Here is a 15,993-nt window from a genome sequence, read left to right as displayed (position 1 = left end):
CATGGCGGTGCATTGATGTCAATGGCACAGTAGCCACGCCCCTCACCCATAGTTCGATCAACCCCGCACCCGAAACGCAGGTCCAGTGCGATGTTGCAAGCACTATTTTTGCAGATTGCACTGGACTGGAATGCAGGCAGGCGATCGCACTGTGGGTGGGGGGCATGGCTGCGGTGCCATTGACTTTAATACAACTCCACGCCCCCTCCTCCAGGGAGTCGGCCGGCTTGCATGTCAGTGCGTTCTGGCCGAATGTGGCCAACGTTGCACACTGTTCATAACTGGGGACACATAGTGCTACGTGTCCCCAGTTATTTACAAACACTGGAGTGACCACACTGGAACCGCTGTCACAGCAGCATGCACAGTGAGGAGAGAGAGATCCCCCCCTGCCAGCTGCAGTGCTTCCTTCACTGCTCCTCGGATCCCCGCTGCATACAGATGGGGGAGAGCAGCGGGGATCCAGAGAAGCCCCACGGTGGGAGGACAGGGCATCGCAATCTACCAGGGATCGCTTTGCGATCGACTGGTAGATCGCGATCGACCTAATGTGCACCCCTGCTATAGTCCCTTTCAAGACAACGTAAAAAACATTGAATAGATGAAATCTCTCTCTGATGATGGAGACTTGGACAGTTGGGAGTAAATCATCAGGCTTACAGTCTGCTTTAAGTATGAATTTAAGGTTCCCAGAGCTTATGTCTGTTGAGGGACATTCATCAAGCAAATTGGCAACAAAGCTAGACAGGTTTATCTGATAGCAGTTTTGGGTGTGAGCAACCCCTGCGCCTGTAATCCTGAGCAACCAACAGAGACAGTTTTGCAAAGGTCTGCTCTTGATTTATCACTGTGTATCAGATTAACTTTTTCACTCAAAACACTCGTACAATCAAATCCCAGCATCCCATCAGTAACATTTTCTTATAATTGCTAGACCTAAGGAGAGCTCAGACCACAGTGTTCAGTACATCCTTTTTTCACTATACATTCCGAACTTGTTTCAGACTATATTGTGTATATAATCAAGAGGAAGTGGCAACGCCGCCATGGTTTACCTTTCATTGAAGTCTTATTACATATGATGCTGTTGCCAGACCATGCTTCAAGTTCATTGAAAGGAAATAAAGAGTTTGGTGGTAATGCGACTTCATCTATTGTGGATTTGGAACTTTAGGGAGAGGATGGACCCCACACAACTATAGCACCTGCAGCCTGTGGTTAGGGAATATAAGTTTGCATTTAAAGTAGTATTAAACTCTCAAACATTTGTTCAATACGGAGTCCAGATCAAACAAATATATACATTGCCCAGCAAAGTGTTTCTTTAAATTTTGTCCCAAACACTTAAGTCATCATGTTACCGAACAGCTCCAACAAGGGACAGAGCAGTCTCCAGCAACTAAATCTACTGGCTTGGGAGGAAGGAGCAAGGCGCAGGGAAGTTTATTTCCTTGCTGTGCCTGTGTGTTTGTGAAGACACAAACAATTTACTAGCACATGCAAGGATGGCCCCATAGGACCCTGCAAAGGAACAGAGCCACTCTGCAACAGGATATCAGGGCCAGTGCTCAGGGGAGCAGCTGATTCTTCAGGAAACTAAACCTTTTAAAAATCAAGGGGCAGCATCCATTGTGAGTGATTTAATCAGCATTTGAAATAGATTAAAAACCTTTTGACTTTAATATCACTTTAAGCGGTACAATGTTTTGCTTATATTGTGTATGTACTCTGTACCAACCAATGTCACCTGTAATCTCACAATAAAGTTTAATTAAAAAAAACACAATTACAAAGTAGTTAGGTACAAATATTTGGAGCAGTGCCACTTTATGGAGGAATGTATTAATGGAGCTGCAGTCTTATAGTAAAGCTGTGTCATGATCTGTCTCTCTGCTCATTTTAGCATTTCCTTGCTGTGCAGCGGAATTGGCTTACTTGAGTCTCTTGACATTCTGCTATGGTATCTTGAAGACAGTTTTAGTACAATTTTATATTGTTAGCAGCTGTTGAAGACTAAGTGCACATTGAAACATCATACAGCGTCCAAAGTACAACAAGAAGCATCCGTTGCGTTTTAACACTCAGAGGCTGAATGCTTACATATCTTTGGATCCCCAGTGGCAGGGGTGCCACCAGGCCGGGTGTCATCCGGTTCACACGTCATTACGTGTGCACGTGACGTCATTATGCACGTGCGTAATTACGTCATGTGCACTTCACTGCCAGCGGCCATTTTGTTGATGGATGCAGGCAAAGTGAGGAGGGAACTTCATGCAGCGGGACAAGTTATGCAGCCGGGTCTTCTCTCTTGTGCAGCTGTCGGGCTCTCAGCCCATGACTGAGGGCCTGACTTTTCAGAGGGGGGGGGGGGGGGAAACACACACACCAAAATGACTTGTCAATCATTTTGGTGCCACCCCACCTTGTGATACCACTGCCCTGTGGATAGGGTTTACCATCCTCTGCTGCAGTAATTACTGTAATGTGTTTTTAGAATCTGAGAGAGTAGACTTGGCTAATGAAGGAAAGTGGATGTCCAAGAAAAGCAGCTGTTGGAAGCCGTGTGTTGTGAAAGACAAACAGAAGCACCGATTACTGTGAAAATAACATTACACCATCAGGATATGTTTTACTGGAACATTTACACAATGTTGTAATGACCATTTCAATCCTAGATGGTCAACACTGATCTTACAGGGAATCAGTGTTAAAGAAGAACTCTGATGAACACTATTATTAACCCTTGCAGTGGGGCTACCTCCGCACTACAAAGGTTAACTGCTCGTTTTGCTCTAGGGAGAAAAATAGCAAAGTTATACTCGTAGGATCCTTGGAGCCAGCCTCTCTCCTCCTCTACTTCAGTGATGGTTTATCTCTCGTTGTCCTCACATCCTATACACTTTGTATAGAACGTACTGACTCAGGAACCATTATAATAGATTATAATCCCAGTACAAATCGGTATACTAAGCATGAGATTGTAGTTCACCATGGGAGTGAGCCTGGAGCGGTGGCTACTTTACAACACACAGGGACCATGGGGAACAAAAGTAGCCACCCCCCAGAAGGAAGGACAGTGTCCGCACCAATTCAGAGATGATTTGAGGATCTACAGCCGAGTGATGTACAAATAAGATACATTTTTGTTAATAATAAAGGTACTTGAATGCATTTTTAAGCTTGAACTCCAGAGTTTAGTGTCTCTTTAACCCTTGCAGTGCAGAAGTAGCCCCACTGCAAGGGTTAAGAAACAAGTCTTCTTTAAAGACTTAGAAGCATTGTATGGTTATGAGAAGGAGCTCAGTCTGTTCCTCGGTTTGTCCCTCTACTTTCAGTTTCAGACTGCTCATAGTAGCTTGGAATCCACATAAAGGCCTCCACCAAAGAAACATCTAAAAGTTAAGAAATATATATAAAAAAATATTTGATCTATGCTGTATAAATGGGAAGACATTAAAAAGCATACAGAGGCGTTTCTCAAATTTGACTGCAAAAGTGGAAATACACTGTAAGTCATGGCTTTCTAGGTTAGTGACCTGCATATTGACATGCATCTGCATACGTTCTGTTGCCTTTTTATCATACCTCTGTAGTGCACAGCCTATGGTTCCCTTCAGCTTTAATTTTAGTTATTCGGGGATTTTCTCTGTATGACTGGATTATTCATTTCTTTCTTGCAGGAAGATTAGATGCCTTTCTCTTGTCTAAAAAATGAGTGCCGAGCCTTCCTCATCATCTGCAAGACCAAAATGCAAGGTCAAGTCTGCCCTGAAGAAGATTTTTGGATTTGACTCTTTTCGGTCTGATCTCCAGGAGAATGCAACTCGTACTGTGGTTAGAGGTGGGTGCCATCTTCATGACCTATTCTTGTTTCCTGGTGGACTTAGTGCAAGGACTTTTTACTAGTGCTAGAATAAGGGTTGAAGTTTTTTACTGATTTTTTTTTTTTATTCAGTTGCTTTACAGTTATAACTATTTATTTTGTTTTAGCTTACATTTTTAAACATTTTAATTTATGTACTGTTTATGTAGCAGTATGAGATGACATTTAATTATATGAATAGGGTAAGAATCTGGAAAAGTGTAGAGGGGCATTAGGAGTTTGATAATATAACAGATAATTATACTATAATATAGACAGAGATAATATATAGATAATGACAATCTGTGTAACCTCAGGACCCACACTTTTTTTCCATGGTCATTAAGTCGTGACCCAAAAAGAATTTTGCGTTTGTGGTGGTACCTAACGTGTGGTGCAATTATTTTTACATACACCTACATGCCCCATGCACGCGTGTTTATTCGCATGCAGATGGGGACAGCAGGGTTGGTTTACATTTTTTTTTAACTGTTATTTTATTATTTTTGTCACTTTTTACAATTTTTTCCACTTAAGTTTCTTGCTGTCACACAGGAGCTAACAAGCGTGTAGTGTATGGAGGTGACGGGTTTAATTTATGGAGACATCTGGGGTTTATTAGATCCCTGATGACTCCCCTGCACTCCAACACAGGCAATCGAGCAGAGCATTGTGCTCGATTACCTGTGCAGCCTGGCTTGTGACAACTGAGACAGAAAGCTTGGTGAGTACAGTGCTCCTGCCCTACTGATCACTAAGAGCAGATCAAGGCTGTACAGCCACCCAGATCACTTGTAGAAATTAGCAGCGGAGCCCCTGCTACTGCATCCCCCCCAGCTTTTGCACTGACACCTAAAACTACACTTTTCACTTTGGATGGTGGATAAAAGGGAAAGACTGAGCGAGAACCATGTTGGCTCCAACATCTGAAATCGCTCCAGTTATTGTCTTCCTGCAGTACTCTTCATACTCATGTCTGAATTGGGTGTGGCTAACATTATGCAGAAATATATATATATTTTTTTATAGATATAGCCTCCCTCCTGTATTACTAGCACTACTTATCCTCTCCATGCCCCAGCACTATTCCCCACGTCTTCCTTTGTCCAATGTCACACATCTCTTCTTGTGAGCTTAGGCTGCCATTGACATGCTCCCTAGGAGTGCATCATCTCACAGCCTGGGCTTGCAGTACTCCTCAGTCCAGGAAGAATCCTCATCTCCCAGCCTGCACGGGCAGGCTATGCTCCCTATTTGGTATCAATCCGCCGTGCTGGGACGGATTGATATCGGCTGAACTGCGGACTGAGTTTAACTTTGCCGCGACTTTAACTTAAGCTCCCGATATAATTCTGCGGGCCGGTAGTGATAAAATAGTTCCCTCTCTCACCGGGCCCTATCACTTCAGCAGGGGTCTGGGGAGAGAGGGGACTGTTTCACAATACAGAATCCTGCAAGCTGCCACAAAAAGTCTCCTCTCTGTCTTCCTGCTGAAGGATGGCTGCCCTATGTAGTAAAGACGCTGCGACCCACCGAAGAAGGGGTTGCGGCCCATTAGTTGAGAACCAGGTATATAGATAATATACCATAGATATAGATGACGACAATAAAATAGAAAGGAAAGCTAGGACCAAAACCCACTGCCCAAATCTCCCCCCTTTCCTTTGTGGTTCAAGTCCTGGGACAATACCCGATTACTAGGAGCAGAACTGAGTCATTTACATATTTCAGTGAGTAGACTTTCTTAGTCACTGAATCCATGTTTCTCTTTATGATCTGTAGAGAGAGATGTACATGTTGGTAGTTGCATATAGTACCCAGGTCTCCCGGGGCATGCCTAGTAAGCGACTAAGTCAGTTGGATCCTCTGTTTGCCTCTTCATATGTATCTATAGCCATAACTTTATTTTGCGTTTTGTATAAAGTAGGGAAATAGTAAGGAGTAGGGAAAGGCTACAACCCTTGTCATTTTTCGGCAGGCTACGTCTCAATGGGGAGGCTTCTCTTCACCTCCTGTGATTTGCCATCTTGTTCTGTTACGATGACTATCGATCACCAGGACAAATAGAGAGGGTGAATCTTCATAGCTATAGATACTTGTGTTTAGAGGGAAATACATTTTGTTATTTGACTATAGTTTTGAATTAATGACAAGTTTACTTTAAAGCAAAACTGTGATGTCCTACAGAGTGTGTAAACTAAAAGTACTAGTAAATCATAAGGGTAGGGTATTCAGACAGATGTGGGTGTCGGTTGTAGCCTGCTGGGGAGATTCCCCCATCCACACTGCTAAAGGACCGAACAAGAGTAATCTAAACATGTATAGCTAGCTTTACTCATTACTTATATCTTATTCAATGTATGTCTCTTTAGGTGACCGAGATGTGTTCGTGTGCATGCCAACTGGAGCTGGCAAGTCTCTCTGTTATCAGCTTCCTGCTGTCCTTACAGTGGGAATTACCATTGTTATCTCTCCACTTATTGCTCTGATTCAGGTAATGACAAAAACTTAAATGCGGATTTGTGGCATTGTTTAGCAAAACCTGCTACATGAGCTTACATTGCTGCGCATTCTCAGTACTACTTATACACAAGCATACATTGTTGCGCATTCTCAGTACTACTTATACATAAGCATACATTGCTGTATATTCTCAGTACTACTTATACACAAGCATACATTGTTGCATATCCTCAACACTCATTATACATGAACATACATTGTTGCACATTCTCAGTACTCCTCATACATGAGCATACATTGCTGCACATTCTCAGTACTCCTCATACATGATCATACATTGCTGCACATTCTCAGTACTCCTCATACATGAGCATACATTGCTGCATATTCTCACGTGTTATGACTACAGCAGGTGTACAGAAAGCTTACTATCAGACTCACTGAAAAATAGAAGAACACTTACCTCTTTGGTTCAGTAATTTAAAGCTGAACTCAAGGCAGTTATAAAAAGGCGCAAATTAATGCAATTATGTAATTATTAAAACTATTAAATGTATTTTGAAGTGCAGCTAGTGCAAATACCGTAATCTGTGTTAAATTCAGCCTCCTGTATTTGCCTCTACAACAGTTTTCAGACTGAAAGAGGCAGGGGCAGCAATTTGACTTAAAAGGATCTGATCCAAGAACAATGCTGACAGAAGGAGAAAGCAGCTTCAATCTGATGCTGCTCCTTCATTGTCCAGTTAAAGGCTTGGAACAGATTGGTGACCAAATTGTATTGCCTAACTGCAGTGGAGAAAAGAGAGGTAATTATCCTTGCTGTTCTCTCTGCCAGACCTGTGTAAGTCTCGGTACTAGACCAACAAGTGCTTTGGCAGGTAAAACAACTTCCATATGTATATTTAAAATTGTATTTATCTGTGGTTCAGAAAGATTCAGTTCTAATAATATCAGGGAAGACTAGAGTACCCATTTTCAGTGAAATAACCATCTAATAAAAACTAACTAATTCCTTTTCACTTTTGTGTCAAATTTCCAGGATCAAATAGACCACCTTCTAGCCCTGAAGATTAAAGCCTGCTCCCTGAACTCCAAACTGCCCTCTGCAGAACGCAGAACAATCCTTCAAGATCTGGAGAGCGAAAGCCCCAAAACCAAGCTTTTGTACATCACCCCTGAAATGGCTGCTGCTTCTTCTTTTCAGCCCACACTGAACCTTCTGCTATCTCGCAGCCTCCTGTCCTACCTCATCATAGATGAAGCCCATTGTGTCTCTGAATGGGGCCATGATTTTCGGCCAGATTACCAGCGTTTGGGGACTTTGAGATCTCGATTGCCGCAAACGCCTTGTGTTGCTCTCACTGCTACAGCCACCAAGAAAGTGCAAGATGATATTATATCGTCACTGAGGCTGCACCAACCAATTGCAATGTTTAAAACTCCTTGCTTTCGTGTCAACCTTTTTTACGATGTTCAGATGAAGGAGCTTTTGGTAGATCCTTATGGAAGTCTCAAGGATTTCTGCTTGAAGGCTCTAGGAGAGAAGAAAGCTACAGGGGTAAGGACAGTAAATCAAATACACTGGAATAGTAAATTGTGCTAATGATTTACTAACTACTCATTTTAATTGCCAGTAAGGCCTTGAGGCATGCATGTCTATTACTTATTAAAACACTCACAAACCTAAAATCCAGGCTTAAATACATAATGTGCTATGAATAAAATTTCTACTGTTTCATATAATGGTTTCTAATAAGACCATAGCTCTAGAAGCCCCAGTTCAGACAACAATTTAAAGTAGAACTTAGGATGTATTGAGGGGAGTGGTTAGATGCTCTGCCAGTTTATTTGTCCATGTTTCTCCTCACTTCCTCTGTGGTTGTTGGAAAAGAAGCAAACAGAATTTCCTTAGAAGAGATGCAGGTAGCAATTTTGTAAAATGGGATCAGTATTATTTCTCAGGATTTTATTGCTGATTCTGTTCCTACTAAGCAGAATCCCCTCAACCCTTGTGTGGTCACAGGAACAAAAAGTGAGAGGGAATCACTTCAATATGGCAACAGGCAGCAGTTTTGGAAGCACACATGTTTTAGGAGATGGGGCACTCTGATATTTTATTAGTTTTTTGTGTGTGTTATATATATATTTTATCATACATGAGAAAAGAAACTTAGAGCACTACTAGTAAGCCAGAGACACAGCTCAGCAGAAATATTTAATTCTCTGATATAGCTACCTCTCAAATTTAGTCTGGCATTAAGAGATGATCTCTGTAACCAACAGGGGTTTTACTACAGATATGTAAAAAGGAGCCAAGCCTGCTGGATGGATAAAATACTAAATAAAAAGGTTTACATAGACCGTAATACATAGACTCTAAGAAATAAGGTGCCATGGGTTGCAGAAGATTTGGTTAAAACATGTAGAAGCCAGAAGATAGTTTTTCTTTTCTAAAGCAGGTTAAAAAACATAAGGAGACATAAAAATGGCTGGATAACAGACAATAGTCTGTGCCCTTGTAAGCTAAACAATAAATTGGTCTGTCCTAACACAGGGCTTCTCAGGCTGTGGAATAGTGTACTGCCGAACCAGAGATGCTTGTGCGGAAGTAGCAACTCAACTGTCTCAGAGAGGTGTCCCCTCCAAGGCCTATCATGCTGGTAAGTGACAGTTTATAGATGAAATTCTTTTCTGCACAGTGTACTTAATCCATTTCAGCAAAAGATCGTCCATCTTTCTCTATCAGGTCTCAAAGCAGCAGACAGAGTGACTGTCCAAAATCAGTGGATGGAGGAGATCGTTCCAGTGATAGTGGCTACCATCAGCTTTGGAATGGGGGTGGATAAAGCCAATGTGAGGTGTGTTGCTTTCTTTGTATTAGTAGGGTGTAGGAAATGTATTTATTACAATCCTTCTTAACATTGTTTTTATTTTTGGCAGGTTTGTTGCACACTGGAATGTTGCCAAATCATTGGCTGGCTACTATCAGGAATCTGGAAGAGCTGGTCGAGATGGCAAGCAATCTTTTTGTCGCCTTTACTACTCTCGTACTGACAGGGACCAAATCAGCTTTCTTATTAAAAAGGAGATCACAGCAGCTCAGGTCAGTTTAAGTAGCAGAGGCGGACTGGATCTTATATTACCAGTAGAACCATGTTTATATTGAAATAAAATATTATTTAAAGGACAAATTTACTTTTACTAAAATTATACAAAGACTTCCCGCCCAGTTCATTCTTGTGATGTAAATACGTATCTGCTGCCCCTTTATGGCAGAAGCTGACCGACTAATATGCTGCCTGGATCTTATATTACCTGTAGAACTATGTTTATATTGAAATGAAATATTATTTAAAGGACACATTTACATTTGCTAAAGTTGTACTTAATTAACTTCCCCCCCAGGTTATTCTTGTGGTGTAAATATGTACCTGCTGCCCCACTGCTCATATCCTTGCTGTGTTGGTCTTGTGGGCACTACACAACTTTTTCCCAAACAAAGTGCAGCTGGCCCTTGTGCCTGCTACGCAGCCATCCGTGGCGCCTGTTCATTCCTATGAATGGGTCCATACGGTTTCTGCAAATAGGGCAAGGAGTCAACCATAGGAATGAAGACTGTGGCACTTGCAAGGTAGACGGAGGGTCCAGTTACGACTCTTTCAAAGAAAAGTCTGTGCAGTGCTGGGCATGCACAGTAAACATCTCTGAAGTGGGTATTTTTCTCCAGGGAAATCACTTTTGGGGAGAAGGGTGGAGTGGGCCATAATGCACAGCTTGTCATTTAAATAGAACTCATGTTTTTATAGTGCTTGTGCCCCACATGCATATTACTTACTTTCTTGTCACTGCTTACATAACATTGTATAACTTTACAGAGATTTCAGCTGGTTCAAAGTGAACAGCGTGAATCACACTCTTGCTATTTGTTTAAATTGAAGGGAGTTGTGGCCTTATAGTTGTCCGCTGGTTACACGCAGGTGTAGAAAATGCACATGGTATAAATGCACAGTATACTTGCACATAAGAACACACTTAGCTTACTATTGTGCCTTCTCCAGCGCTGTCGGATCGATCTTTGGTCCCTTGGTCTATCTCCCGCGGCCGCCATCTCCGCCACCGACATTTCTGGGTTCCCAGGAGTCCCCTTCAGCTATTGGGTGGCTATTAATGATGTACCTACTGCTCATGTGCACTAAAACTACATCATCCCCAGCACACGGCCCATTCATGGCATCGTAGAGAACGGCTGACAAACCACTGTGTAGTTAAAATTTGACAGGGGTTCTAACTATTCCCTACTCTATCCAAAACAATAAAAACATTTTGTCTATGCATACTTTTGATATTTTTGTTAATTTATTGTAAATAAATTGAGCATTTTAGAAAGGTTTCTTACAGGAAATGTTTTTATACAGTTATACCACTCTTATTGTATGAATAAACATAATGCTAATGTTAGAATCATGTATATGTCTGCATTTCAGGCAAAAAGGAGAGATACCAAAGCAACAGACAAAGCTGCTATGGTTGGATTTGAGACAATGGTGAACTTTTGCGAGGAGCTGGGGTGAGTGTCATTGTAATGTCCTTAATGGTGTCAGCACTCTGCACGATTGCTTTATTTTGTGGATATTAAAGTTAAACTCTAGTCAAGTTACTATTTAACATTTTTTGGTTGTTTGTCTCTCTGGCACCTTGTTGTGTCTTCTCATAGAGGATAGGGTAATGTCATCAGTTTTTTAACATGCTCAGTTCACTTTACGTCATTTACATCATCTTTGTTTTAATTTAAGTGATTAATAAATATGCAATTATGTGAAAACGTATCTTTTCAGTCAAACATTAATTCACATAAAACAATCCATAAGTTAAATAAATTAAACTAGAAAGTCTCCTAAGCAGGAGATAATATGCTATATAAACAGTGTTCCTCCACTGTGTGAATGAAGTGCCAATCTGCACAAAACTCCAAGTGCTCTTCATCTTCACACCTCTATGTAAAAGACACACTCACCAGATGCATAGGACCCCTAAAAATGAAGAAGATACCAAGCGTTTGATGGAAAGGTTTGTAATTGATGAAATGAAAACTTCCCAGGACCTTTAGGAATTAGTGGTGGGCAAATACTTCCATATCACACCTCGCGGGCCCAACAGTTCACACCACAAACAGTGTGTTCCGGCCTAATTTGGTGCCAGAACCCACTGGATCGCATCCCGGTCGGCTCCCTGTGTTCAGGGGCGGGAGGGGGCGTGGCGGTGCAGAGGCAAACTTAAAATCCTGATTTAAAACTATAGTTTCCTCTCTAGTTGAAACCGCATAATTAAAAATTAAAAGTCCCTTCCCCTAAAATTCCCTTCTTTTTAATCTTCCACCCTGCTCTGCATCCTCTTTCTCCTTCCTTTGTCTATTGGTTCGTAGGCCCTCTTCCTGAAATCCCCATTCCTATCCCTCTGCATTTTGAAATCCCCAGTGCTGTCTCTCTACCTTTCCCCATAGATTCCTGTGGTTATTTTATTTCCCAGGGCCTCTTTCCATTTTACTGATTTCCATAACAAGGATCCTTCATTTTTAAGGTTTTATGGAATCGATAGAATTTATAATCATTGGAGAGGTTCGGATATGAAGAAGGAAATATCTAATACATTGTACCCAGGAGGGTTGAATATAGATATAGGTCTTTACTGTTTTATTCCATTCACAAAAGTTTATTATGAAATAAACAAATAACACACTGAAACATATAATGATAACATAACACATCGAGTAGAGAAGAATTCGATAAAATGGCAGCAATAAATACAAACTAATGTATTCTAAGTGATGAACATATCATTAATAAAGTGTACAGCCAAGAACAATAATGATCAGGATCAAATGTTAACATACCTCCCCCCATAAAAAACAAAAGGGGGAGTAAACCATAGAAAGAAAAGAGCGAAGGAAAAAGGTAAGAAGGAAATAAATTAAAAAAAGAAGAGAAATATAAAATCCTGGGGGACCAGGGTGTAAACCATTATAAATCCAGCAACAGAGGGTCAGATCTAGGAAGATGTGTGTAAGAAATCCAAGGTTGCCAGATTTTAAGGAATTTAGCGTATCGGCCAGAATTGCGGTTAGTTTCTTATTGATTATAATACCAGACAGTCTGTTTTTAACTGCCTCAAGGCTTACATTCGAAGTACACCAGGCTTTAGCAATAGTAAGCAAGAAATACATGTTGGACTAGTGTTCATTCGGAATAATTGTTTTGTTTCTAATTTTTAGTTGGGGGTTGTATTATTTTAAAGAAATAATGTTAGGAGATGAATCTTTCCTTTTTGTCCTATTTACGAGAATAGAAACACAATATCCCCTTTGTCCTCTAGAGGGGTTAGGCGCCTTCTAACGTGATGGGAGATACAGTATTCCCTTTTGTCCTCTAGAAGGGGCTAGGTGCTTACTCACTGTAAAGGTTGTTAATTGGGGTATATCAGTTGCTATGGTACACATTTTTAGAGCTGCAGCTAACGATTATTTTCAGAATTGATTAGTTAGCCGATTATTAAGTTCGATTAATCGGATAAAAAATAAAATGCATTTTTAAAAATGGCTCCAGTGATGGGACTACTGGTTTGTATTGAGATTGCAGTCCATCACAGGAGCAAGCTTGGAGCGGTGGAAGTAAAAAAGGAAAAAACAAGTGTGGTGTGCAATATAGTGAAATGAAAAGTTGAAAATTATACAGCGATGAATACAGAATGGCATCGGCTATAGAGGACTACAAAACCCAGCAATAGTACATTATAGCTGGCGGTATTCTGCATTGCGCTGTATAATGTATTATTCCTTGATTTGTAGTCCTCTATACAGCGCAATGCAGAATACCACCAGCTACAGAGGAGTACAACAAATCCCAGCAATAGTACATTATAGCTGGCGGTATTCTGCATTGCGCTGTATAATGTATTATTCCTTGATTTGTAGTCCTCTATACAGCGCAATGCAGAATACCACCAGCTACAGAGGAGTACAACAAATCCCAGCAATAGTACATTATAGCTGGCGGTATTCTGCATTGCGCTGTATAATGTATTATTCCTTGATTTGTAGTCCTCTATACAGCGCAATGCAGAATACCACCAGCTACAGTATATAGGAATAATCGATGATTGAAAAAGTTGACAACTTTTTCAATAATCGATTATAATCGATTATGTCGATTAGTTGTTGCAGCCCTACACACTTTGCTTTTATCGTTCTGTGGATGACCAGATGGACAAAACGAGTTGGGCGGGACAAAGCACGTGTGATATCATCACATCTGTGAGGGGCGGGTCTTTAGGCACGAGAGAGTTGGAAGCAACAAGTGGTGTATCTCTTTGGCCACCGCTACTTTCTAAGGGTCCTATATATTGGGAAGTGTCCTTTCATTACTCACCAACCTTTACATCATGCACCTAAGACCTTAATTTTAAGGGGTCCTATGCATTTGGTGAGTGCGTCTTTTACATGGAGGTGTGGAGATGAAGGGAACTTGGTTTTGGCCTACTTGTGAAGATTTGTACAGAACGGCACCTTAAAGCAGTACTAAAGGCTGGGTGTTTTATTACCTTAATGCATTCTCTTCAATAAGGCAAACACCCAGTACTTTTCTAAACCTGCGTCCCCCCCACACTTACCTGCAGCCGCTTGCATCCTCCGCCGTTACCGGGAAGATACTCAGGGTTCTTTGAACTTCCTGGTTGTGGGGAAAGGGTACTGAGGGCAGAGGAGCCATAGGCTCCTTATGCCATCAGTCAAACTGTGACTGCATGGGTGGGGGCGTGGCTGGTGGCATGCTGTGTGTGTCTATAGACGCACACAGCTAGGTGCTGGCTTGGCCGTGACCATGCACGTAAGGGTGCCTCCACAGCAGCTAGTGGTTTGGATACCACCAGAGAACGAGGAAATAAAATAATGTAAAGAATACAAACAATTTTTATAGTAAGTCTGGCCCCCATAAACAAGAAAAGTAAAAAAAAAACCCAGAAGGTTTAATGTCACTTTAAGTTGGGTATTCACGCTTCTATTTTCTTTGTTTAACCTGCCAACCAAACCAAGAAAATAGAACAGATTCCTCCATCAACATGTGTAGGAGCGTTGATCGAGGAATCTCCCGCTGTTTCCTTTGTATTCTGACAGCAGCCGCTAGTTCTGGTAAGCTGGCAATTTTCCGATATGCTCCTTGACAGCGGTGACAGCGGCACCCACGCATCAAATTACAGCTTGTTCATGAAGAACTGGGTGAAATTCGAAGCGTGTAAACCTGGCTTTACTCATACAGTGAAGTAAGACTATTTACACAGCATCCTGTTTTGGAGACTTTTAGTTTAATTTCTTCAACCTATGGATTGTTTGATGTGAATTTGTTTAGTATGATAAGTTTTCATATAATTGCATATTTATTTGTCACTTACCACTGTATTTGTTTTGTTTGTCCATATACCCAGAGGGGTATTCACACTGATGCTTGCACTGGATTAGGTTTTAGGATAACGTACAGATTTTAGTGCCCGCACCTTTGTTTTTAGGACATTTTTTTAATGTAAATGTAGGTTGATTTCCAATATTGGCCTTCTGTCTTCACTGTTAAGTTAGCACTGCTTGTTTTCCTTTTCACATTACCATTGTTTAACAGATTACTGGTTTATAGGTGTGCATATTACATTGGAGTTTACTGTTTATTGTATCGTGGAAATGGCACTTAAAGGGTCACAGAATGTAACTGCAAGCTGGTTTATGCAAACAGTACAAATTACTATATGTATAAAAAGACATATTAAAGGACAACCACGGGGTGAGGTAATTACACTCATCCCCATAGTTAGAGCCGATGTGGGACATTGAAACTGTCACAGGTCAGCTCTATTGATCGGTAAGTGAGGCGAAACATGCACAGATCCGCTCACTTCCCGATCATCTCCCTGCAGAGAACGGTGACTGTCAGTCATCTCTTCCCGCAGGGATTCCCCCCTCCCCTCTCCAATTGTCCAGCACTGAGTGGAGGGATGGGCGGGGGAGGGGACGGGCATAGCTGGCTCTTCCTCTAGATAGGCAGAGCATGATGTCAATCAGCCAGCGGGTTGGATCTCGACAGTGGCGCTCTCAGTATATTGCGTGTAATAGCCCACTACATACTGAGTTTTGGGTCACAGAAGGATGTTAGTATAATTTCATCATCTCCCTGATCCAGACATAGCTCTTTCCATATTGTGTTGTCACCACTGTTTTCTTGCTCATGTGCCAAGTCTATGCATGCCATGTCTACACACGGCTTGCTCTCCCTGTCTCATAGTCAGCAGCCCATGTCACAGGCAGCCACAAGAAATTAATTAACAGAATCCTCTGCAGGGAGCCTAAATATCATCAAAGCTAAGGCAGTCAGGCGGTTAGTAGTGAGCGATTGTACGCTAAGCAACAACGTGCTATTAGAATTCCAGTGTCTACCCACCAGGGAAAAAAAAAACAATGCTTATAACATAAAAAGTTTTATTTGGTAAATTGCCATCAGACTAAATGGCACGATGCGGCTTATTACCACCCGGCCCTGCAAAGTACAGGGGCTGCATAACCATAATGTGACCACTAAGATCTTATAACAGTGCATTCCCAAATAAAGTTTCACAAACCAGCCTCCTCCTCAAGA

At 41.5% G+C, this 15,993-nt stretch overlaps 1 protein-coding gene across 1 annotated transcript in view; it reads left to right on the top strand.

Annotated features, from left to right (window-relative positions):
- The first annotated feature begins 3,674 nt into the window (after window positions 1–3,674).
- RECQL5 (RecQ like helicase 5) overlaps window positions 3,675–15,993 on the top strand; it is a 74,214-nt gene continuing 61,895 nt past the window's right edge. The window contains exons 1-7 of the mRNA XM_018561533.1: window positions 3,675–3,841; window positions 6,235–6,356; window positions 7,365–7,883; window positions 8,880–8,985; window positions 9,072–9,183; window positions 9,266–9,428; window positions 10,810–10,892. Coding sequence (XP_018417035.1) covers window positions 3,712–3,841; window positions 6,235–6,356; window positions 7,365–7,883; window positions 8,880–8,985; window positions 9,072–9,183; window positions 9,266–9,428; window positions 10,810–10,892 — 1,235 coding nt within the window. The 5' untranslated portion in view covers window positions 3,675–3,711. The remainder of the gene's footprint in view (window positions 3,842–6,234; window positions 6,357–7,364; window positions 7,884–8,879; window positions 8,986–9,071; window positions 9,184–9,265; window positions 9,429–10,809; window positions 10,893–15,993) is intronic.

The sequence above is a fragment of the Nanorana parkeri genome, unplaced genomic scaffold (genome assembly GCF_000935625.1).
Source record: "Nanorana parkeri isolate BGI_ZX_2015 unplaced genomic scaffold, ASM93562v1 scaffold529, whole genome shotgun sequence".
NCBI lineage: Eukaryota > Metazoa > Chordata > Amphibia > Anura > Dicroglossidae > Nanorana > Nanorana parkeri.
This window is presented reverse-complemented; position numbering and strand designations above follow the sequence as displayed.